Source organism: Gigantopelta aegis, chromosome 8 (genome assembly GCF_016097555.1).
Source record: "Gigantopelta aegis isolate Gae_Host chromosome 8, Gae_host_genome, whole genome shotgun sequence".
NCBI classification, from domain to species: Eukaryota; Metazoa; Mollusca; class Gastropoda; order Neomphalida; family Peltospiridae; genus Gigantopelta; species Gigantopelta aegis.
This window is the reverse complement of record NC_054706.1, coordinates 75,298,111-75,324,287: the sequence shown is the minus strand read 5'-3', so window position 1 is coordinate 75,324,287 and position 26,177 is coordinate 75,298,111. Positions and strand designations below refer to the sequence as shown.

Here is a 26,177-nt window from a genome sequence, read left to right as displayed (position 1 = left end):
GGACCCCATCAAACAGGTCAAGATAACAGTGGGCAAAATAAACACACCCGGTAGTAGTGTTTGGTGATGCCACAGGACCATTTCTCAATCTTGAGATTTATTGGGCTAACGAAATAGTACAGATCAAGATAATGGCACTTGTCTTTATGTCTAAGACAAAATCAATGCATATACATTTGGGGCCGAATTTATGAAGGCTGTTTTTCTTAAACGCAGGTGTTTAAGCATTGTAAATGTATGTAGTTACATACGTGTAAGACTTAAACAGGCTTTGTAAATTTGGCCCCTATATTTTAACTTGTGCATAAAAGACAACTCGATAAAGGCAGTGTCAGTTGGTCCCACGGGTGGTCTTCACAGGCACTGTTTGTAATGTAGTAACACCACGAGGTAGAACATCACCAAGTACAGATATCAATGGCCATGTGTATGTACAAATAAGATTAACAATATAAAAAGGAGCATGAAAGGCACAAATACATATGTTTTTTCTATTGTAAAGGCATCCTTCATCAGTGTTTGTGGTTTGAATATTGTCGGTCAGCAATAAACTGCTTGTTTAAAGCAAAATGACAAAACGTTTTACACTTGTCATATATCCTGACTGACTCGACTTGATGTTTTTGACTAGATTTTCAATTGCATGTTTTTTACAGCATTAACTGAAAACAAAATAAAGTTTTGTGTGGTGGTAAACACTACAAAAATTACATAGTTAATTAGAAATATGAATTATAAAACTATTTTTAGATGCAACAAATAAAATGTCTTACAAGACTGAAATCATGAAGTTTGTATGTCATGCTGCAAAATGCTTGCTTACTTAGCTTGAGTAGTAAAGTAGTACAGACGATTTTTCAGTTGCTGGGTAATGTCACTTTATACTGTTCAGGAAGAATAGGAAATTCTGCTCAACAACTCTTGTGCAGTTCCCCATTAATACCATTATAGAATGCAGTGGATAACCTACCCATGATGTGAACTACCCATGGGTCTAGAAGAAAAGAAATGGACCAACAAAAATCATATCTACATATATTTAGGATTACCACCTGGGTGGAGAACTCTGCCAATAAGCTATCGTAAATGTGTAGACAGCTCTTAAAAAATTAATTTACAATTCCTGGTTGTTACAAATCTCCATTGCCTGTACTAGCAAGGCTTTAGATTGCACCAAAGTCAAGGTGCTGAACATTATGCCCACAATAAGTATGCCCAAAGTATCATGTTAATGTTTAATTTATTAAAGTAACGTGAAATGAATTTCTGAATTTCCACCACTCTTCAGCACCACAAAGACCTCACTGTGCACACCACAGATAAAAACACGTGTCCCAATTAGTGAGATGTCATGTCCTGACTAGTAACGGTTGCTAACTACGGTATGCAATATTCTCCTATTACAGGGCTTCTAGATTATGGTAGTCCCACTCCCATGGCTAGTGATATTCAATGTTGGGCTAGTAAATAACTACTGTTGCCATGCCTGACGGCTAGTGAAATGTTTTTGGGTCAAATGTTGCAGTTAAGTCTTATTTTGTAAATATGAATATCTTGATCCCACCCCAACCAACATTATTAGTGTTTTTAAGCTTTATCTCCCTCTTTAAGTGACATATCTGATTATTACTACTATTTAGTAAAATTGTATTAACTTAAAGTAAAGTAAGGCTAGTGAATTTTTAATCGTGGCTAGTAAATGTTTTAAATGACAGATCCCATGGCTAGTGGATTTAAAAAAAAATCTAGAAGCCCTGCCTATTAGTTGAAATCTTAGGAGTTTATAGATGTGATTTTGGAAGACAACCTTTTTACAGAAGTCTAGGTACATGTACATTTGTAAAAACCCAGAAGTTGGATCCATTGGTAAACACAAAGAAAAGTATATAAAAACAAGATTCATAAACTATGAAAAGGTGAAAAGGTTAAAATCAGCTCATATGTACATGTATAGAATATTTTTTTAAAAGATGAAGAGTTAAAAACAACCATTGCCAGGAACTAGGTGAAAAACTACATAAGACACCTTGTGAAAAGTACCATTGTCGTTATCATGGACTAAGTGAAATGCTAGATATCTTTATGAGACACATTGTGAAAAGTATCATTATCGTTGTCATGGACTAAGTGAAAAGCTAGATATTTTTATCAGACACATTGTGAAAAGTACCATTATCGTTGTCATGGACTAACTGAAAAGCTAGATATCTTTATGAGACATGTTGAGATAAGGACCATTTTCATTGTCATGGACTAAGTGAACAACATCTACAAGTAGATGCCTGCTATTGGCACTCTAAGATATTAAAAAAGTCAGTAACAATTGTGACATCTATTAACTCATTGTGTAACAAGCGAGACGACAATAGATACCCACCCACCCCATTCCACTCTCAGTCCTGCTGCGTGTGAAGAGAACCGCAATGTGTATTAAGAAAGACTTCGGGTCAAGCTCAGGTGTAAACATTTTCCAGAAGTTTCTTTCCAACATCATCACCACCACGGTACGACCCATTCCGATGAGATCGAAATCCATTCATTAAGCTTCTACCCTGAAAATACAAGGTGGATAATCGAATAATTAAGTATTGTATTGTTTTAAACCATTATACAAGCTTCTACAATGTAAATACAACACACACACACATTCATAATCGTGTATTTCTGTTGTGATTCAGCAATTCAGCAAACCTCTATAGTGTAATTTGTAAATACAACATATGTATACAAATATTAACTTTTCTGTATTTTATATAACAGTACACATTAGACACATACATTCTTCAGTGGTCTGCATGATGGCTTTTACTTGAGGGATGGCTGGCCCTGCAAGGATGTCACTTCAGGAGAGTGGTCTACATGATGGCTTTTACTTGAGGGATGGCTGGCCCTGCAAGGATGTCACTTCAGGAGAGTGGTCTACATGATGGCTTTTACTTGAGGGATGGCTGGCCCTGCAAGGATGTCACTTCAGGAGAGTGGTCTACATGATGGCTTTTACTTGAGGGATGGCTGGCCCTGCAAGGATGTCACTTCAGGAGAGTGGTCTACATGATGGCTTTTACTTGAGGGATGGCTGGCCCTGCAAGGATGTCACTTCAGGAGAGTGGTCTACAGTTCACCTTGATTTTGCTCAAGGGGAAGACAACTCCAATAACGTAAATTATATGATCCACTAGACTATCAGAGTACGAACCTTGCAGCTGTATTTTAATGTGACACCGTGATGATAATAAGAATATCATCCACTAGACTATGAGAGTACGAACCTTTCAGCTGTATTTGAATGCGACACTATGATGTTAATAAGAATATCATCCACTAGACTATGAGAGTACGAACCTTGCAGCTGTATTTGAATGCGACACTGATGTTAATAAGAATATCATCCACTAGACTATGAGAGTACGAACCTTGCAGCTGTATTTGAATGCGACACTGATGTTAATAAGAATATCATCCACTAGACTATGAGAGTACGAACCTTGCAGCTGTATTTGAATGCGACGCTGATGTTAATAAGAATATCATCCACTAGACTATGAGAGTACGAACCTTGCAGCGGTATTTGAATGCGACACTGTGATGTTAATAAGAATATCATCCACTAGACTATGAGAGTACGAACCTTGCAGCTGTATTTGAATGCGACAATGATGTTAATAAGAATATCATCCACTAGACTATGAGAGTACGAACCTTGCAGCTGTATTTGAATGCGACACTGATGTTAATAAGAATATCATCCACTAGACTATGAGTACAAACCTTACAGCTGTATTTTAATGCGACACTGTGATGTTAATAAGAATATCATCCACTAGACTATGAGTACAAACCTTACAGCTGTATTTTAATGCGACACTGTGATGTTAATAAGAATATCATCCACTAGACTATGATAATACGAACCTTGCAGCTGTATTTTAATGCGACACCGTGATGTTAATAAGAATATCATCCACTAGACTATGAGTACAAACCTTACAGCTGTATTTTAATGCGATACCGTGATGTTAATAAGAATATCACCCACTAGACTATGAGAGTACGAACCTTGCAGCTGTATTTTAATGCGACACCGTGATGTTAATAAGAATATGTGACACTGTGATGTTAATCAGAATATCATCCACTAGACTATGAGAGTACGAACCGGGCAGCTGTATTTTAATGTGACACCGTGATGTTAATAAGAATATCATCCACTAGACTATGAGAGTACGAACCTTGCAGCTGTATTTGAATGCGACACTTTGATGTTAATAAGAATATCATCCACTAGACTATGAGAGTACGAACCTTGCAGCTGTATTTGAATGCGACACTGTGATGTTAATAAGAATATCATCCACTAGACTATGAGAGTACGAACCTTGCAGCGGTATTTGAAAGCAGACACTGTGATGTTAATAAGAATATCATCCACTAGACTATGAGAGTACAAACCTTGCAGTGGTATTTGAAAGCAGACACCATGATTAGTGAGGACAATAAGGATATCATCCACTAGACTATAAGTACAAACCTTGCAGCTGTATTTTAATGCGACACCGTGATGATAATAAGAATATCATCCACTAGACTATCAGAGTACGAACCTTGTGTCTGTATTTTAATGCGACACCGTGATGTTAATAAGAATATCATCTACTAGACTATGAGTACAAACCTTGCAGCGGTATTTGAATATCATCCACTAGACTTTGAGTACAAACCTTGCAGTGGTATCTGAATATCATCCACTAGACTACGGGTACGAACATTGCAACAGTATTTGAATATCATCCACTAGACTGTGAGTTCGAACCTTGCAGTGGTATTTGAATATCATCCACTAGACTATGACTACGAACCTTGCAGCGGTATTTGAATATCATCCACTAGACTATGAGTACGAACCTTGCAGCGGTATTTGAAAGCCGACACTGTGATAATAATAAGAATATCATCCACTTGACTATGAGTATGAACCTTGCAGCGGTATTTGAATGCCGACACCTGGATGATAATAAGAATATAATCCACTAAACTATGAGTACGAACCTTGCAGCGGTACTTGAACGCAGACACTGTGGTGACAGTGAGGAGGACAATAAGGATATCATCCACTATACTATGAGTACGAACCTTGCAGCGGTATTTGAAGGCGGACACTGCGATGACCGTGAGGAGGACGATGAGGATGACCCACGTGTAGAAGAGCACCATGCTGGATGGTGTGTTCACGCGGTTCTTCATCATATTGTATTCCACCATCTCCTCGTGGAAAACTGGCTCGCTGTTCTTCGTGTCCACAAACACTGAAAACAATAGACGATCAAATTATCTCTCAACTCTTTTTTTTCCTAACACTGTCTTTTTTTTAACAAGGCTAGAGTTAGATAATAAAGAAAATTAGGTTGAATATATCAAGGTTTATCTGGAAAGCAAATATTAAGTTCTTTTTTAGCACTTTTTACTATAAAATTACAGTTTTCAAGGGCTTTTGCATTCACTATTTTCATATTGTAACAGTAACACGTGGTCTCATATATATTTTTATAAGTATTCGTAACAGCATATTGGACAATTTTTGCTAAAATGACACTCACTAGTTAAAATTGTCAATAATACCATCTGACAAGTTTTGGAATTATAGTTTTTTTTAAAAGCATTCTGCTAAAATAAATATTTCATATCTCCTAAGTTCAAGGGCCATAACTCTGTGAGAAATTGATAAATCATCATAAAAGTTAAATTTGATCTGAATAAAGTTATATACAAATGTTCAATCTGCAGAAAAGTACATGTATGTGTGGGACAGACAGAGACAAAACACTACATGTATATGTGGGACAGACAGAGACAAAACACTACATGTATATGTGGGACAGACAGAGACAAAACCTATAGTCTGCTAAGGCTGGATCGGTAAGGGACTAATAAACTTGACGAAGGTCAATTCTAATATTTATCAATGGAAATATGCAATTCAAGCACTTTTCAAGATGATTTGATCAAATTCAAGCACTTTTAAAATCTGTACAAAGCCTGTATACCCTGTATACCCTGCATACACTGCATACCATGAACAACAGAGGAAGAAGGAGTACAGCAAATTACAGGGAAGTGAAGAAATTACGTCTCAGTGATAAGATCTTTTTGGGGTTAGTTCTCCAGTGTTAAATAAGAACACTTACTTACAAAACTTTGTACTCAGAGTAGTTAACACTTTAGCTAATGGCCTAGGATATAGACGGGTTTTTCCGATTGTCGCCCAGCAGTTTATAACGTTGTCGATAGATGGCGTAACTGTACGGCCGCCATTAAGGGAGTGAAATTCACGCAATAATAACATGTGACGGTATTGCAGCTGGGTGCAATTTCAGCTTTTATTACTTTTTTGGAACGTTTTGCAAAAAGCAAAACCAGTCTATTAGATAATTCAACCTCATTTAAAGATTGTATATTCATATCAATATTAGTGGAAATCTGTGAATGATTAAAAACATATATAATAAAGCACCTATACATGCAAATACAAAAGCATAGCGAATAAATTAAACACACGCAAGTGGGAATAATTTTGATGGTTATTAAGTGAAACTTTACTGAATGCATCCTAAAATATAGAAAAGTATTTCAATATATATACGTTTGTAGAAAACGTGGTGTACCATTTTGAAAAAAGATAAGACTGACGTTAGATCTAGAGTAGATGTCAACATTTAGCTGTTACTATTATTAGCTTTGGGATATTCCAGATGTGATCACATGGGGTTGAAGTGGGTCACCGTTAACACTGCCAAATATTTATCTCTTATTGTTTTGTTTTTTGGGGTTTTTTTTATATATACATACGAGTTATTATGGTGTTAAATGTGTGCGATAACATGATAAATAATTTACTGATGTAACACGCATGCATGCCACCCTGAAAATCGCACCCCACCCATTTCGTCGAATTTTTTTAATAATTTTTTTTTTTTTTTTTTTTTTTCTATTATTAATTATTTAATTAATAATAATAAATAAAATAAAAAATTAATTAATTAATTTATTTATTTGTTATTATTTTATAATTATACTTTTTTTTTTTTAAATTATCTTTTGTTTCTTGAAAAAAAATTTAAATTAGATTAATCATACAACACTAAATTACCCCGGAAATGCGCTTCTGGTTTGTCATAAAATTTTCTATATACTAGTTAATTACAAAACGAACCCCTTTGACACTTACTGGTGATGACCAAGGCAAGTACAAACAAAACAGAAGCTTATGCTGGTGGGGGGTGGGGGGGTGGGGTCATCTTTTACCCTCGTCCGCTGAGGCTAAAATATTGTTTTAATGTTCAATACATCAGGCTATACAAGTGTCCAGGGATATTATATTTGCTTGCATAAGTTTAAATTATTGGTTATGCTTTTATATTCGCGTATATGGGCTATATACATGCTTTATTATTTACGTTTTTAATGATTAATACACTTCCACCAACTTTGATGTGAATCTACAATCTTTAAATGAGGTTGTATTATTCGACATACTGGTTTTGCTTTCACAAAATGTACTAAAATGGTAATAAATACTGAAAATGCACCCAGATGCAATGCCTTCACATGTTATTATTGTGTGAATTTCACTCCCTTAATGGCGGACCGATCACATGATTATAAACATGGCCGCGCACAGTACTTTGACGTCACTGGCTAACAAACTCGTCTATAGACTGAAAAATTACCCAGTTAAAGCTAATTGGGTTTTGGGGTTGGTTTTTTTTTAGTTTTCAAGCAAATGAAAAACAAAGATTGTCGTTCTATACAGCTGTATTTCTCTACATTGATTCCTTCAGCCAGAAATGGATAGAGGCTGGAAATGCTTCCCCTGCTATGTTCCCAGCCTCAGTGGTGTAGTGGTTATGCCACTGGACATGAGGCTGGTAGGTACTGGGTTCGTATCCCACCTGAGGCAATGGGGGATTTTTTATGTCAGTACCGGCTCCAACCATCAATGAGTACACCACTAGGATCAATGGGTAGGTGTAAGGCCACATACACAAAGGTCCACCTACTTCACGGGTGCCATTATGGGTGTGTCTCCCGAGTGTATGACCCCACATGAGGGATGATTACCCGGAATGCACTGCAGGTTCTGTATACCCCGTCCCTGTTAAAAGGTCCCCAGGCCATAGGATTTCAAATGTCAAAGGAATCACTTTATCAGTTTTATGCCTTGTGATCATGGGAATCCATCGGAAACTGTTTTATTATAATATATATATTATTTTTGTTGAATAGTCATACTCAATATTTTACCGACACGGTACTGGAAACTATCGTTTCCGTAAAATCGTAAGGCCTGAGTCCCATACTGAAATGGAAATACTGCACCTTTACCATGCATCTCATCATCATCCATGTTTGTAATGTCAAAAAAAGTCCTTGTCTCTGTGTTAAATGTTTGTGGCATTTCAATTTTTTTTCTTCAAAAAAGGCTTTATCTCTGTTAAATGTATGTGATCTTAAAAAAGAAAAAAAAAAAGCTTGTGGTCACTCACTGAGGGTGTTGTCATTGTCCGGCCACTGGAAGTCTGACATGTCTGTCTTCTCCGTCTCCACAAACTCATCCCCGCCATTCTCATTCTTCTCCATCTCCAGCTCATCCTTGTTATCTGCAGTATCATCAAAGAAGAAAAGAAGGTTTAATCAGCAGGTTTGCTCAGCAGGTGTTTAACATATCATAAATAAAACCACAGATTTTACCGGTACAAGTCTAAATTATGATAAAATTTAATGTTACAGCAGATGTTACCACTAAGTGTCTTAATAGGTGTTACCAATACGTGTGTAACACTTGACAAATGTTACAGCAGGCTTTACTGATACATGTGTAACATATGATAAATGTTACAGCAGACTTTACTGATATGTGTAACATATGATAAATGTTACAGCAGTCTTTACTGATATGTATGTAACATGATAAATGTTATTTACAGCAGATGTTACTGATTACATGTGTAACATGCGATAAAGAAGTTACTAATGTTACTGATACATGAGTAACATATGATAAATGTTACATCTGATGTCACTGATACATGAATAACATATGATAAATGTTACATCTGATGTTACTGATACGTGAATAACATGATAAATGTTACATCTGATTAACTGATATGTGAGTAACATATGATAAATGTTACATCTGATGTGACTTAAATGTGAGTAACATATGATAAATGTTACAGCAGTTGTGATTGATACATGAGTAACATATGATAAATGTTACATCTGATGTTACTGATACACGAGTAACATGATAAATGTTACAACTGATGTGACTGATACGTGAATAACATATGATAAATGTTACATCTAATGTGACTGATACGTGAGTAACATATGATAAATGTTACAGCAGATGATACTGATACGTGAGTAACATATGATAAATGTTACAGCAGATGATAACAGCACCTGTCTAACATGGGATCGATCCCCGTCGGTGGGCCTATTTGGCTATTTCTCATTCCAATCAGTTCACCACGACTATTATATCAAAGCTGTGGTATATGCTATCCTGTCTGTGGTATGGTGCATATAAAAGATCCCTTGCTACTAATGAAAAATGTAGGTTTCCTCTCTTAAGACTAGATGTCAAAATTACCAAATGTTTGACATCCAATACCCGATGATTAATAAATCAATGTGTTCTAGTGGTGTCGTTAAACAAAACAAAACAAAAATTTAAACTGTCTAACATATGATAATTGTTACAGCAGAAGTTACTATGTGTCTAACATATGATCAGGGTTCTGCCAGAGGTTAAAACAGGTACATGTATGGCACCCCATACCCCGCTGACTGTGGTTGCATTCAATTCCATAGCGCCATACCCATAAATTTCTTTCTGGCAGAAACACTGATGATAAATGTTACAGTAGTTGTTACAAATATGTGTCTAACAGATACATGTTAACAAAGAAAGGAATGTTTTAAACACCCCAGCACATTGTTTAATGATCAGCTGTTAGGTGACTAACATGCATGTACCTGTATAGTATTTGACACTAAATCAAGAGCTACCAATGATAATGATACAAGGAATTCTGAAATAATGACATCCAAACAGCTATTGGATGTCTCACAAATGGTAGAATGAACTTTAAAACATGACAATGTAATAAGCACAGAAAAAGGTACTACAGGGAAACCTCTCAAAACCAGACCCTCTGTAAACCAGAATTCCCTCACAACCAGAATTTTTTTTTTGTGGCTCTGTTTTAAATATCTGTATGGACGTTATACTTGGTCCAGAGGGTGTCTGGTTTAGAGGTGTTTGACTGTACTCGAGTTTGGTGCTTATTGGTGCTGTATAAAATTGTATTTAACGCTCAAGTTAGCCAAGAAAGAAACGTAAGACATAAAAGGCAGAATTAAAACAATCTTCTTAATGCTTTATCTGTCAATGTCTAGACCAGAACTGCACTGTAGACTCATTCTCTTTATAGATTTCAAATATCTGTGTTTGACATCAATCATATACCAAGTTGTTTTCAGAATAGATTTATTGGACAGCTCGAAAGTTGATATCTTGTAGCTGCAACAGCTGACATTTCTTCAAGGGAGTATATACTTAGCAGGGAAGTGTAGAGTGAAAAAGGGGGTAAGATGGGAATGGGGTGAAGTTTTAAAATGATGTAGGAGTTCAAAGGGGTGGAATGGAGAGTAGATTTCAAGTGTGTGTGATAGAATGAAATATAAGAAGGGTGGAACTGGATTGATCAGAGAGTGGAAGTGATGGGATGGAATACAAAGGGGTGTTATGGGTGGGTATACAAAGCAGGCGTTACACTTGTATGGGTTGGGATATAAAACGGGTGTGATGGGTTGCATGGGATGGAATATAAAGGAGTGCAGTGAATGGAATTCAAAGGCGGTGTAATGGGTTCAGGGCCGTATGTAGCTGGGTAAATGTGGGGTGGGTGGGGGGGGGGGGGGGGGGAGGACAGCTGCACTCCCAAGAAAAACAAGAAACAGGGCTCTTTTTAGTTCAAAAAATGCACTTTGTGTCTACCTAGAGAAACCTTTTATTAGTGTGCTACAATTTGTTTTTGTACTGCCACCCCACTTATTTTAGGATAGGTATGGCCCTCAGGATCGAACATGAAATGTTTTGATAGAATAAAGGAAGCTCATTGGAAATGGGACATGATGGAAATATACAAAAGGGTTGAAGTGGATAAAGATAAAATGTAAAATTATACAGCTATACAACATTTGACAAAACAAATGTAACAATTATTAAAACACACAGAAAACATATATATATCAAGGATGGAAACTGACAGGGAACGAGAGGCAATTATCTATCAAAATACATAATATGCACTTTGATAATCAATTTCAATAGCAGTGTTTGTTTTCCATCTTAAAGCATTATACAAGTATTCAGATTAATAAATTAGTTCTAACAATGTCAACATAAAATTAGAGTAGTTTATATCGGTACAAGTGGTCACCGTCTAGAATTCTTTCTCAGGTTCTAGAACTTAGTTGCAGATTAAAATGTCAGAAGTAGAGACTGCTTACCATTCCAAAAAAAACTATAATTTCAAGCCTTCCATATAATCATTTGTATATGTTGACCTTGATTTTCATAACTTATATAAGCCTGGTGCACTATTGGCATCTTGACTTACACAAAATTGCATTAACACTGTGCTGCAAGTGGCGAGGAGGGATTTAAGTTCCTGGGAAGAAATGAGCAACATGTCAGTTTTGAGTCAGTCTTGAGTGGCGTAACAGGTGCCGCACACATGGCAGTGAAAAACACAATAATGTGACATGTGAAAACAATCCCATCAAGAACCAGCAGGAGTATTCGTGTCTGGTACTGAACCAGAACAGAGAAACACCAACAGGTAACAATCACCAGGAAAACCACAAAGTTAAAAAAAAAGAGTTTGTTTTGTTCAACGACACCACTAGAGCACATTGATTTATCAATCATCAGCTATTGGATGTCAAACATTTGGTAATTTGGACATATAGTCTTAGAGCACATACAGCACATACCATGGCCTTTGATATACCAGTCGCAGTGCACTGGCTAGAACAAAAAATAGCTCAGTGGGCCTATCAATGCTAAAGTGACCGCACATCAGGCAAGCGATTTACCACTGGGCTACATCCCCCCCCCCCCCCCCCCCCAAATAATGCTTTCAGTAAAACATATTGTACTAATAAACAACTGTTTGTTATATATAACAAAAAATATACTAACAGTTAGTAACTGTTGTTAGCATCATACATAGCTAGAAATAACAGAGGGGAGACAGGAAATTGTTGCTTTTCTAATCATACTATGGTAATAAAGTTAAAAGTCTGTTCTGTTTAACTACACACTAGAAGATATTGATCAATTAATTAATGACTACTGGACATGAAACATTTAGTAATGCTGATACACAGTCTTCTGAGTAAACCTGAGCACTATATTTTTCCATTAGTCAGGTCAGGTGAGTGTGTTTAACATGCACATTCAGAACAAGCTGTTCTGAGTACAGGTGCCGACCTCTGCTGGCTCCTCTGCCCAGGATAGGATTTCCATTAGTCAGGTCAGGTGAGTGTGTTTAACATGCACATTCAGAACAAGCTGTTCTGAGTACAGGTGCCGACCTCTGCTGGCTCCTCTGCCCAGGATAGGATTTCCATTAGTCAGGTCAGGTGAGTGTGTTTAACATGCACATTCAGAACAAGCTGTTCTGAGTACAGGTGCCGACCTCTGCTGGCTCCTCTGCCCAGGATAGGATTTCCATTAGTCAGGTCAGGTGAGTGTGTTTAACATGCACATTCAGAACAAGCTGTTCTGAGTACAGGTGCCGACCTCTGCTGGCTCCTCTGCCCAGGATAGGATTTCCATTAGTCAGGTCAGGTGAGTGTGTTTAACATGCACATTCAGAACAAGCTGTTCTGAGTACAGGTGCCAGAACCTCTGCTGGCTCCTGGCTCCTCTGCCCAGGATAGGATTTCCATTAGTCAGGTCAGGTGAGTGTGTTTAACATGCACATTCATAACAAGCTGTTCTGAGTACAGGTGCCGACCTCTGCTGGCTCCTCTGCCCAGGATAGGATTTCCATTAGTCAGGTCAGGTGAGTGTGTTTAACATGCACATTCAGAACAAGCTGTTCTGAGTACAGGTGCCGACCTCTGCTGGCTCCTCTGCCCAGGATAGGATTTCCATTAGTCAGGTCAGGTGAGTGTGTTTAACATGCACATTCAGAACAAGCTGTTCTGAGTACAGGTGCCGACCTCTGCTGGCTCCTCTGCCCAGGATAGGATTTCCATTAGTCAGGTCAGGTGAGTGTGTTTAACATGCACATTCAGAACAAGCTGTTCTGAGTACAGGTGCCGACCTCTGCTGGCTCCTCTGCCCAGGATAGGATTTCCATTAGTCAGGTCAGGTGAGTGTGTTTAACATGCACATTCAGAACAAGCTGTTCTGAGTACAGGTGCCGACCTCTGCTGGCTCCTCTGCCCAGGATAGGATTTCCATTAGTCAGGTCAGGTGAGTGTGTTTAACATGCACATTCAGAACAAGCTGTTCTGAGTACAGGTGCCGACCTCTGCTGGCTCCTCTGCCCAGGATAGGATTTCCATTAGTCAGGTCAGGTGAGTGTGTTTAACATGCACATTCAGAACAAGCTGTTCTGAGTACAGGTGCCGACCTCTGCTGGCTCCTCTGCCCAGGATAGGATTTCCATTAGTCAGGTCAGGTGAGTGTGTTTAACATGCACATTCAGAACAAGCTGTTCTGAGTACAGGTGCCGACCTCTGCTGGCTCCTCTGCCCAGGATAGGATTTCCATTAGTCAGGTCAGGTGAGTGTGTTTAACATGCACATTCAGAACAAGCTGTTCTGAGTACAGGTGCCGACCTCTGCTGGCTCCTCTGCCCAGGATAGGATTTCCATTAGTCAGGTCAGGTGAGTGTGTTTAACATGCACATTCAGAACAAGCTGTTCTGAGTACAGGTGCCGACCTCTGCTGGCTCCTCTGCCCAGGATAGGATTTCCATTAGTCAGGTCAGGTGAGTGTGTTTAACATGCACATTCAGAACAAGCTGTTCTGAGTACAGGTGCCGACCTCTGCTGGCTCCTCTGCCCAGGATAGGATTTCCATTAGTCAGGTCAGGTGAGTGTGTTTAACATGCACATTCAGAACAAGCTGTTCTGAGTACAGGTGCCGACCTCTGCTGGCTCCTCTGCCCAGGATAGGATTTCCATTAGTCAGGTCAGGTGAGTGTGTTTAACATGCACATTCAGAACAAGCTGTTCTGAGTACAGGTGCCGACCTCTGCTGGCTCCTCTGCCCAGGATAGGATTTCCATTAGTCAGGTCAGGTGAGTGTGTTTAACATGCACATTCAGAACAAGCTGTTCTGAGTACAGGTGCCGACCTCTGCTGGCTCCTCTGCCCAGGATAGGATTTCCATTAGTCAGGTCAGGTGAGTGTGTTTAACATGCACATTCAGAACAAGCTGTTCTGAGTACAGGTGCCGACCTCTGCTGGCTCCTCTGCCCAGGATAGGATTTCCATTAGTCAGGTCAGGTGAGTGTGTTTAACATGCACATTCAGAACAAGCTGTTCTGAGTACAGGTGCCGACCTCTGCTGGCTCCTCTGCCCAGGATAGGATTTCCATTAGTCAGGTCAGGTGAGTGTGTTTAACATGCACATTCAGAACAAGCTGTTCTGAGTACAGGTGCCGACCTCTGCTGGCTCCTCTGCTCAGGATAGGATTTCCATTAGTCAGGTCAGGTGAGTGTGTTTAACATGCACATTCAGAACAAGCTGTTCTGAGTACAGGTGCCGACCTCTGCTGGCTCCTCTGCTCAGGATAGGATTTCCATTAGTAGCAAATGATCTTTTATATACTTTCCCCAAAACAGGACAGCACATACCATGGCCTTTGATGTATGTACCAGTGATGGGTCAAAACCCAATCAGAAAATGGGTTGACATGGGTTCAATCATCCAGCCCTAACACTCACGGCAAGTGCTCTACCGAATGAGCTAGATCCTTTTTTATGATAGTATACTGTCACAAATCACTTTTAAACACGAAACAACAAATAAATGTGTGTGTTTTTAATCCACCCTGAACACAGACCCCTCCCCTAAAAAACCCACAAAAAAACCAAAACAACAACAACCCAAAAACAAACAACGAACACACCCAAAAAGATATAAATAAAAAATAAAATAAATAAAAAATCAATCATCTACATCTAGGTACATATTAATATAAAAAAAAAACATTTAATGTTTACTATTAAAAACTAGTGAATACTTACCATACATTGAATAAAAGTACATGGTCTTACTTTAGGTTTTTATCTATCTACTGTCAGGTTTGTAAAAAATGATAACAAGAAAAACAGATGAGACTCACAGCATTCATTATAATTCGTTAGTTCATTCTTTTGTTCAATCACATGCTGTTACATCTGGAAGCAGATGTTATACACTGTTTTACATACAAGTTCATTTGTTTTACATAATTACATGTATGAAGATGCAATTAGAGGATCAGATGTTTAATTAATAATTTAAAAAAAACTTTCATGTGATTCTATCATCTTTCTAGACTTTGTGTCAGTACTAAAATCTTAATCAAAATTATAACCCATTGTTTTTGTTTACACAATTACTATAGTAATAATTATATTCAATGTAATATGTAACACAGATTGTTAGATACATACACAGTTAATATGTAACATGAAATACATAACTAAGGCAATAAAAAAAAAATAGGTGTGTTTTCGAGTGCATCCCCCCAAAAATTAGGGTAGGTAGGTAGGTTTTTTTTTTGGGTTTTTTTTTTTTTTTGGGGGGGGGGTTGTTTTAAAAATTGAATACTATCATAATAATAATAATAATAATAATAATTATTATTATTATTATTATTATTATTATTATTATTTATCATCATTATCATTATTGTTATTGTTGTTGTTGTAGTAGTAGTAGTAGTAGTAGCAGTAGCAGTAGCAGTAGTAGTAGTAGTAGTAGTAGTAGTAGTAGTAGTAGTAGTAGTATTGGTATGCACTGTTTGTGTATTTCCTTAAATTAATGGGACATTTGTATTAATTTTGTTGTTCTTAATTTAAATACTTTGTGCAAACATTTGAGATGCATTAATAATAAGACCTGTTGATTTAAGTGAAGACAAAATGATTTAAGTGAAACTAGGGACGGTAGGTTGACCGGAAACACCTATTTTTAATTTTTTTTGCCTAATATGTAATACATATTGTGAAATACAAAATTAATATATTTATACATTGTGAGATACATAATATGTAATACAGTGAAATACATAATTAATATGTAATACATTGATACATAATATGTTATGTAATATAGACACAAATCAATATGTAATAATGTGTGATAGAAATGAACTGTGAACTACTGTATATAAATAATAAATTATACTGTGAAATACATAATATTAAATATTTAATACTGAGAGAATTAAACTTTTTGGTAAATATATTAATTATGAAAAATATTAGCCAAATTCAATGTCACATTTGTCCAATACTTATTTAATTTATTTGTTTAAAGATTATAAGAAATAAAAATAACAATAACAACAAAACACCTCCACCAATAAGTAACTGGATGAGACAATTCATTTACAATGTCATGCTAGCGTGTTGGGTTTGAGGTAGCCCATGCAAACATGCCACGTGCAGTGGAAATGAGTGCCATTCATGATTGGTTGAAACATCCTACTAAAACACTGGCTCAAATAGATTGATATAGGTCATTTTGAAACGCACCATTGAAAAATTTATTTCCAGGTCTGTGATGTTTTTTGTTGAAATACTCAAATTAAACTGTGGTATGTAAATTAAAAAACGGAGCATCAAACTGTGGGCCTTAAACAGAAAATAGTACTGAATTAACCCCCCTCCCCAATAATTAATAACATAAAGAATATTCAACACAGCTAGAAATTCTTTTACATTTAAATAAATAATAGGAACCATTTTAAGAACTGTTTAACGTCACCTCAGCCCAGGGTATGCACTTGGGATTTTTTTTTTGACTGGCCAATAGAGCTACTCACAGCAACTTTTGAATGGCCCGCGACCGAATTTTGTTAGAAAAAAGAATTTACTTAAATTGCACTTTAAAAACATGTTATCATATGATACAAATAATAATAAGAACAACACAAAAGAAGAAAACAGAACTTAATTATTATGTTGTCACGGGACCAACACAATCAAACATCTGGAATGTTTTACCAAGGCTTGGAGTTGGAATGAATAAGGTGCTTTTATGACGAGGAATAAAAAAAAAATACTAAGCTGACAGCAATCTATGTTGACATCGTTCGCAGTGACGACTGGGTGTTTGTTATAGTAAACTCGGTATATTCCATAAAAAACGAAAACATTCCAACATAGTGTAACTTTGGAAAACCTCAGGCTCGTAAACAAAATCTTTCTGCGAAACATAGCATAGTGGAATGTGACAAGTTTGTTCCGATTGTAACTAAATGGAAAGTAAAGACGGATATGGCCGAGGTGTTCCGATTGAACCTACGAATATATTAACATGGTATAGGTTTTCCGAATAATAATAAAAACCGGCCGAGGCATTCTGAATGGTTTTAGACTGTTCGATAGCAGGGGCGTAGCGTGAGCTGGACCTGGGGTGGGGGTGGGGGGGGGGGGGGGGGTTCGAATATGAACCAAGTGGACCTTTTCTATTTTGTTTTTGCACCACCAGAAACTCCATATGTATAAACCTGTATGTTTTAGTTCTGAAAGCGGACCATTTGCTTCAGCGGGGGGGGGGGGGGGGGGGGGGGGGGGTTTGGTGGTGGGGGGGGTGGGGGGGGGGGTGTGTGTGTGTGTGTGTGTGTGTGTGTGTGTGTGTTTGTCCGAACCCCCTCAGCCTACGCCCCTGGATAGACTAGGGAAGTGGTCGCTATTATGTCCTATATTGGTTTGGTTGTGCAGATACTAATAAGAAACCAGTTGAAAACAATAAATAAAAAATAACTTTCCAATCTCTTACAAACATTAGTTATTTGCATTTTGATACATAATACAATAATTATTATGTGGAAATTTACAGTCGCCAGGCGGGCAACACGTGATAAGGTTTTGACTTGCCCGACGCTATTTTGACTCACCATGGGCGATCGGACGACCGTAAAGTGCCCACCTTGCAGCCCATTTACACTTCTGCTATTTTGTATATTATATACTTTCAATACTAGGTCTACACCAAGACAGGAAACCTGCAACCGCCAGATTATTCCTACCAAATAGCTAGCACTAACAATTAGCATGTGCATTTTCCCATAGAGACGTAAGTACATATCATGGCCTTTGTAAACAGGTTATGGTAATTAGCTGTTACCAGTTAGTCAAAAGCCATACATTCTAATGTCCACAGCCAATATCACGGCACAGGAGACGGAAATTTGAGAGCCGAACAGGACTAAAACTGGAATGCTTCCCTGAGAATATGTTGAATTTTGAGTGTAAAATATGGCATTTTCAGCCTTCTGAGCACAATAAAAGTAGGGTTTCTGCCAGAAGGTAAAACAGGTATAGCGCCATACCCAATTTTTGTGGCCGATTTATTTTTTATGTTAACTTTTTGACAAAATTAATTACTCTTGTCATTACTGTATGATTTTCTTAACCCTAACCCTAAACGTAACCCATTATCTTTCTGGGGGAGGCCCCCCATACCCCCTGTTGACTGTGGTTGCATTCAATTCCATAGCGCCATACACATAAATTTCTTCTGGCAGAAACACTAAAAAGGGAAAAGTACAATGGGCATGGCCCCAACTGCCCCACCCATTATATTCTGAGGACCCTACAAAAGACGTCAAAGGTAAGTGAGTTGCAACAGCCCATAACAAAATGCTTGAATGTTAACAAGGACATTACAAGCACAAACATAGCAGTATTATTACCACTATAAAAAATACAACATCAATGAGACACACGCTCAGCCGTAACTACTCAGATAAAACTACATGCAACTGTTTTTGCAGAATGCATAGCAATTTAATACAAGATGAACACACACATGCTGAAATGAAGACAGATTAGATACTCAGACTAAAGTTCTAGACAATTATTCCGAGCAGACAGCGAATAACAGCAGAGGATGCAGAGCAGTGCTTACCATCGATTCTGTTGTAGTACCAATCATCTTCATCGATATTAGGGTCCTGATCATCTCCATCATCATTCTTATCTACAGACAATCATAATCATACAGGTCTCTAGGCAACATGTTATGCACTGATTATATATTAAGGAGCGAGGCTCAAAATTAACAGAGCAAGAGGCAAATGTCAAGCCTCGTAGAATTGAAAATTGATGCAAGACAAATTCAGGTAACCCATTTCGTTTAGACTGCATAACCTGTTATGACAAGGTAAATGATATTCTAAATATAATATACAAACAAAACATGGGTTACAGATATGTGTGAACAGAAAACAAAACTACCACTATATTGTCCTGTGCCCCATTCCACGAAGCGATCTTAGCACTAAGATCACAAGGCAGCTATGCACTTAAGGCGATCTTAGGGCTAAGTTCGCTTCGTGGACCGGGGCCCTGATTTTCTACCCAAAATGTTTGGAGGGCAAATCATTTTAGTTCAATTCCAGCCCACGACTATTGTATACTGATGGAAAGAAATAAGGGAACACATCAAATTGTAGACCAAATTGAATTCACTACTAGCATAGTAATGTCTGTATTTCATACCAAGTTGTAATGTGGGATTGAATGTCTGTAGTGTTGACTATGCTGCCTATATATTCCCAGTCAACTTCTGACAATATTAATTAATTTTTGATGCAGTCATTATTTCTTGTTGCTATCTGTGTGATCCTTTATTTATTTCCATCAGAATATATTTATCACACCAGACACCGACCTAACTAAACAGTACTAAAATTACCTATATCATTGATCTTCTCATCGACATTGTCTTCATCCCCTTGGTCTGCCGTCTGCTCGTAGCCTGTATCCATGAGATCCTGTCCCGCAGCACCAGCATCATTGTAACCTTGCACATCTTTGTCAACATCATCATCATCATCATCGTTACCCATCTCAAGCACCCGACCTACGTCCTTCACATTATTCAAATCTGAGAGTTTTTGCTGATCCTCTTGTAATAAAGGCGGTTTTGTTGTGAACACTTGATGTGGCTGGTTTTTAGACTCATCAACATGCAGGTTATTGTCATTACTTAACGACTCTTCACCAGTCTTCTGGTTTTCATTGGGATAGGACTCAGCAGGCTTAGCATCATATTGAGAGTCAACTTTAGAGTCAAAATATGTCTGTTTAAAGGCTGGTAGAATAAACTGTTTCAAACTTTGATTTTCTTCTACAGGCAATTGTTCATTTTGTTGTTGCTGCTGCTCTGTATAATTAGCACCAGTCTGTTGTTGAACTGGAAGGCTCTGATCTCCATCTCTACCAATGACTCTGTCTAAAAGGCTGTCCTGTTTCAGTGGATCTACCTGTATGTTTCCAATATTACTGCTTGCGTTACTAGCAGGAAGTAGAACTGCTCCACCTTTTGCGTCAACATCAGATACCTGTACATCTGCATTTTGATTCTGAGGAAAACTACTGTTGTTTACCTGACCTACAATGCCTTTATCATCAATATAATTGCTGTTCTCATTCACAGGCAAGTCATTTTCAGTTTTAAAGTCAGGACTTGAAGGGGACACTGTAATAGCTGAAATAGCAAAAAAAATTTTTAAAAAGGATAATATTATTCAAGGGTACAAATAGCAAAGAAAAGGGGTTGAACTTTCAAACATATTTCCAATGGACTGGATGACTAGTTTACAGCTTACCCTGCAGCACCCATTGGTAAATTAACCAACTGCTATTTTTTATACAAAGTGGCTACATTTAGTATTCGGCTAATAAATCATTTTCAAAATCAGCCAATTTTGTGATATTTTTTGATGAAATACTTTAAAATTGGCTTTTTAACAAAATGATTCCCAATGTAAGTCCTGCTCACTATATAGTAGCCTTGTACAGGTACTTCCAAGCCTTGCAGCCTACACAGATACTGAAACAACCAACCATAGAACTACTAGTATATAGTAGCCGTGTACAGGTACTTCCAAGCCTTGCAGCCTACACAGATACTGAAACAACTAACCAAAGAACTACTAGTATATAGTAGCCTTGTACAGGTACTTCCAAGCCTTGCAGCCTACACAGATACTGAAACAACCAACCATAGAACTACTAGTAAATAGTAGCCGTGTACAGGTACTTTTTAACAAAATGATTCCCAATGTAAGTCCTGCTCACTATATAGTAGCCTTGTACAGGTACTTCCAAGCCTTGCAGCCTACACAGATACTGAAACAACCAACCATAGAACTACTAGTATATAGTAGCTGTGTACAGGTACTTCCAAGCCTTGCAGCCTACACAGATACTGAAACAACCAACCATAGAACTACTAGTATATAGTAGCCGTGTACAGGTACTTCCAAGCCTTGTAGCCTACACAGATACTGAAACAACAAACCATAGAATTACTAGTATATAGTAGCCGTGTACAGGTACTTCCAAGCCTTGCAGCCTACACAGATACTGAAACAACAAACCATAGAACTACTAGTATATAGTAGCCGTGTACAGGTACTTCCAAGCCTTGCAGCCTACACAGATACTGAAACAACCAACCATAGAACTACTAGTATATAGTAGCCGTGTACAGGTACTTCCAAGCCTTGCAGCCTACACAGACACTGAAACAACCAACCATAGAACTACTAGTATATAGTAGCCGTGTACAGGTACTTCCAAGCCTTGCAGCCTACACAGACACTGAAACAACCAACCATAGAACTACTAGTATATAGTAGCCGTGTACAGGTACTTCCAAGCCTTGCAGCCTACACAGATACTGAAACAACAAACCATAGAACTACTAGTATATAGTAGCCTTGTACAGGTACTTCCAAGCTATGCAGACTTTGTATCGATTGCAATGCCGATTTCAAATGGTTACATTGTATCTTTCTCACACCGGCAATGCAGGCTTATTTTCTTCCAAAAACAGTGATATTTTTTTAATACATTTGTATTACCACGAAGCAGACTTTGTATCGATTGCGATGCCGATTTCAAAAGGTTACCCGGTACATTGTATCCTTCTCACACTGGCAATGCAGGCTTATTTTCTTCCAAAAATAGTGATATTTTTAAATACATTTTATGATGAACGATTACAGCTTTTGCACAAACAATCCATCATTTATGTTGATATTGGTTTTGCATAACCGACAGACGAACGACAAAATCGTTCGTGCCAAATTTTATGCCCTGAAAAAACTTTGGATGAAATAATATTTTCTGGTTTTAACGTCACAGACTCTTGTTTCACTGTTGTAACTTTATCCAAGTGTGTTACAGGTTGGTAGATAAACAAAACTTAGTGTCCATTTTTATGAGTTGAAACTAGGGTCTGTGCCTTCAACTCAGTGTTGTATTAATTACAAACAACTAACCTTGATTATATAACTAATCTTGATCTAATCATAACCCATGCAAATAATTAAAACCCTTGTGTTTGTGTGTGTGTGTGTGTGTGTGTGTGTGTGTGTGTGTGTGTGTGTGTAAGGGTTTAAGGAAGACTTATCTCACAATCAAAATTAGTGATAAAACAACATGTTGGAGGCCGATATAGCACATAGGTTTATCATGATGGACTAGTTCTACTTAAAAAAAACCCAGTTGAAAAACATGAATCTATTACAGAGCAAAACATATATATATATATATATATATATATATATATATATATATATATATATATATATATATATATTACAGCATGATCAGCATGATATAAGTGTACGGTTTCGTGCTAATAGTCACTTTTTGTACTTTGTTACTTTGGAAGTTTGCTTAAATACATTACTTACACTGTAAACACGGTGGTAATACCAACAGCAATAATATACAAATGGAGTTGAAGTATCCTCCAGCAAAAGACATCATCACTAAGTTTGTGTTAGAGTAAAATTCCGTAGTTTATATTCAATGATGTGTCAAATGCCAGCACCTGTCAATTCGTCATTGTTAATAGAGTTATTTCCCTTGATTCAAAATGGTTTGTGCAGATCTATGTAACTGGCGGGAGATTCGTAAAGTTGTGTAAGTTTTCTCACAATGTAAGATAGTAGTTATAATACAAAACGATCTGAGGCATGAGTTCGACCAGTACCCCCTTTCAATGGTTAGGCTTAGGATTAGTCTTAGAGACTTTGATAAAGAGAGTTACTTAGAACAAACGCGAAATCATGAAATGTATGGAAGGTCATCACTGCATCAGAATCGGTCATAAAATTGAGGAAACAAGAACACAACAGATTGTCAACGAAGCAAATGTAAATGAATTACGAATATATCTACACGTTTTTGATGAACATTGGTTGTCGACCAGCACCACTGTGTTCGAGATTAGAAAGTTCCCTTACTTTTTTTTTTGTTCCTTAGAGTTTGTTTTAGATTTGATTTTTTTTAGATGCTTTGTAAACGGTCATGCCACTTTTAACAGCTTTTCAAGTAGTCAATAAATTTTCATGAATATAGGAAAATGGTTTTCTTGTGGTAACAATTTTTATAGGTGGCTGAAAAAAGAAGAAAAATCTAATAAATGTTGTTTCTCAATAACAGTTGTGGATCTGACACAAACAGCCTTCCATACATCACCTCCCCCCCCCCCCCCCACACACACACACACTATAACAGTAGTGTTTTCCCAAGCTTGTTTTAGCATGGTGCGGCACCATGCCTCAATAGTCTAGCGCAATCTTGCCTTACTGTGCCCTGAGATTAAACTAGCTTTTTTTAATGATTAATTCTAAACTTACCTAAAAGTTATAAAACACTCGGAAAATATATTATTAATTAATAGCATATATCTGTTATATATTTTGCAATTAAAGCAAGCTCATTAATTACATTTATTTTTATTTCAGTTAATTTTTTGTCTTTAATGAAAATTCAAATACAGTCAAACTTCGTTAACTCGAAGTTGAAGGGGACGACGAAATAGTTCGAGTTTCAGGGAGTTTGAGTGTTCGAAATTCGTACAGCAGACCTCAAAGTGAAACTGCATTGCAGTATTATCATTTCGTTGATATCGGATGTTAGCACATTTCTTCTGTGTATATGATAAAACTAAGTAAATATTAACAGAAACGAGATAAATCCGATCAATTTGACGTACATCTCTATGTACTTTTATTGTATTAATTGACAGTAAAGTAAAAAAAAAAAAAAAAACGAAAACTGAAAGCACGTACTTACATATAACCGGAAGTAAGCGATAAATTAAAGTTGATATATTTTTCAAATGTCAAAACAAATGCATGTTCATTTCCCGCAATCGCGATCTCTCGACCATAGGTACAAAGACAAAGGAAATAAATTAAACTGCCGTTAGGTATTCATTGATGCAAACAACTATTGTTTTTCAACAAATTTACATCAAGATTTACTTCTGTATAATCGTATTGTTCAGTGTCCTCAACGAAGCCTCTTGACACGGAGGTGTCAGCTGACTGAAGCGTGACGTATATTCGCGTCGAGAGCTTTCCTCGGTTCAGCCAACGAATGTTCTTCCTAATGTTCGCGAACTATTTGATTGGTGTCCGTCGTGTCCATTTGGTTTAACGTGAAGCGCACAAACCAGTGTAGCGAACGTTTTGTTTTCGCTCGATCTGGCTGAACTCGGCTCTTGGGGATAGCCTACATATGTCTTTCGGTCCTGAACTGGCATGTGTATTCAAATTGACACACATTGTCGGTTTGTTTTTATTACCGAACCTCAAATTTCAATACCGCTCAGCTAATAGTAAAGCACATGCTTGATGCACTGTCGGTTTAGGATTGATCCCTGTCGGTGGACCCATTGGGCTATTTCTCGTCACAGCCAATGCACATCAACTGGTATATCAACGATCGTGGTATCCTGTCTGTGGGATAGTGCATGTAACAGATCCACATGGCTGACATCCAATAGCCAATGATTAATAAATCAATTTGCTCTAGTGGTGTCATTAAACAAAACAAACTAATGTTACTTTGTAAGTTTGTAGTGTCTTTTTAACTCCAGGCGGGACATAACCCAGTGGTATAGTGCTTGCCTGATGCGCGGTTGGTCTAGGATCAACTCCCATTGGTGGGCCCATCAAGCTTTTTCTCGTTCCAACCAGTGCACCACGACTGGTATATAAAAGGCTGTGGTATGTGCTATCCTGTCTGTGGGATGGTGCATATAAAAGATCCCTTACTACTAATGGAAAAATGTAGCAGGTTTCCTCTCTAAGACTGTCAAAATTACCAAATATTGGACATCCAATAGGCAATGATTAATGAATCAATGTGTTCTAGTGGTGTCATTAAACAAAACAAACGTTATCTGGCATCCAGAATTTTCTACATACCTGTACATTACATCATATATTTTTTAGAATGTTCAAATTTTAATGTTTCTAAAACAACCAGAAAGTTAGCTTTAATGACAATTCAATCAACTGGTTCTCTGATATGTACATGTATAATATGCAGCCAAACTGGGGAATCTGGAGGAATTTTGGAGACACCAGTGTATATTTCAGTGGAAGTCCACTGTGACCTAGTACATTGGTTAAATATCAGTAGTTACATGTAGTTGTTGAGTTGAATAAAATGTGTATTTTACATGCTTAAATTGAATAATAAAATAACTATAAATTACATGTATGTACGGTTTAAATCTATTTCACTCTGCTTCATAGAACATTTTGTTCAGTATCGTGTTGTGATTCGCTACACAAGTTACAGATATCGCTACACCATTTTAAAACATTAAACAGTAGTTGCTAATTAGTTTGGAAAACAAACTGTTCCCTGTACTTTGTATTCCTAATAATAAGTGGGAGGGACCCCCTTCATAGTCCATTCCTTGATGTGGACTTGTATGTCTCAGTGACCCAGAGAGCTATGCCAGCAGGAGCTTTGGCTTCTGTTAGGGACACCCAAGCTGGACTGGTCAATGGGTAGAGGCTAGACTGATATGGACTACGGGTGAG

The 26,177-nt window shown here is 37.5% G+C and overlaps 1 protein-coding gene across 2 annotated transcripts; it reads right to left on the bottom strand.

Moving 5' to 3' along the window:
- Positions 1–1,643: 1,643 nt before the first annotated feature.
- On the bottom strand, positions 1,644–23,163 carry LOC121380035 (protein PFC0760c-like). 2 transcript variants are annotated; one of them, XM_041508761.1, is made up of 6 exons: positions 23,022–23,163; positions 20,009–20,803; positions 19,220–19,291; positions 8,541–8,654; positions 5,131–5,303; positions 1,644–2,552 (listed from the first exon to the last, which is right to left on the bottom strand). In XM_041508761.1, exons 1-6 carry the CDS (start codon positions 23,095–23,097, stop codon positions 2,454–2,456), a joined length of 1,329 nt encoding a protein of 442 aa, XP_041364695.1. In that variant the 5' UTR covers positions 23,098–23,163; the 3' UTR covers positions 1,644–2,453. The 2 variants fall into 2 exon arrangements, with proteins under 2 accessions (XP_041364695.1, XP_041364696.1); XM_041508762.1 differs by lacking the exon at positions 19,220–19,291.
- Between the last annotated feature and the right edge of the window lie 3,014 nt (positions 23,164–26,177).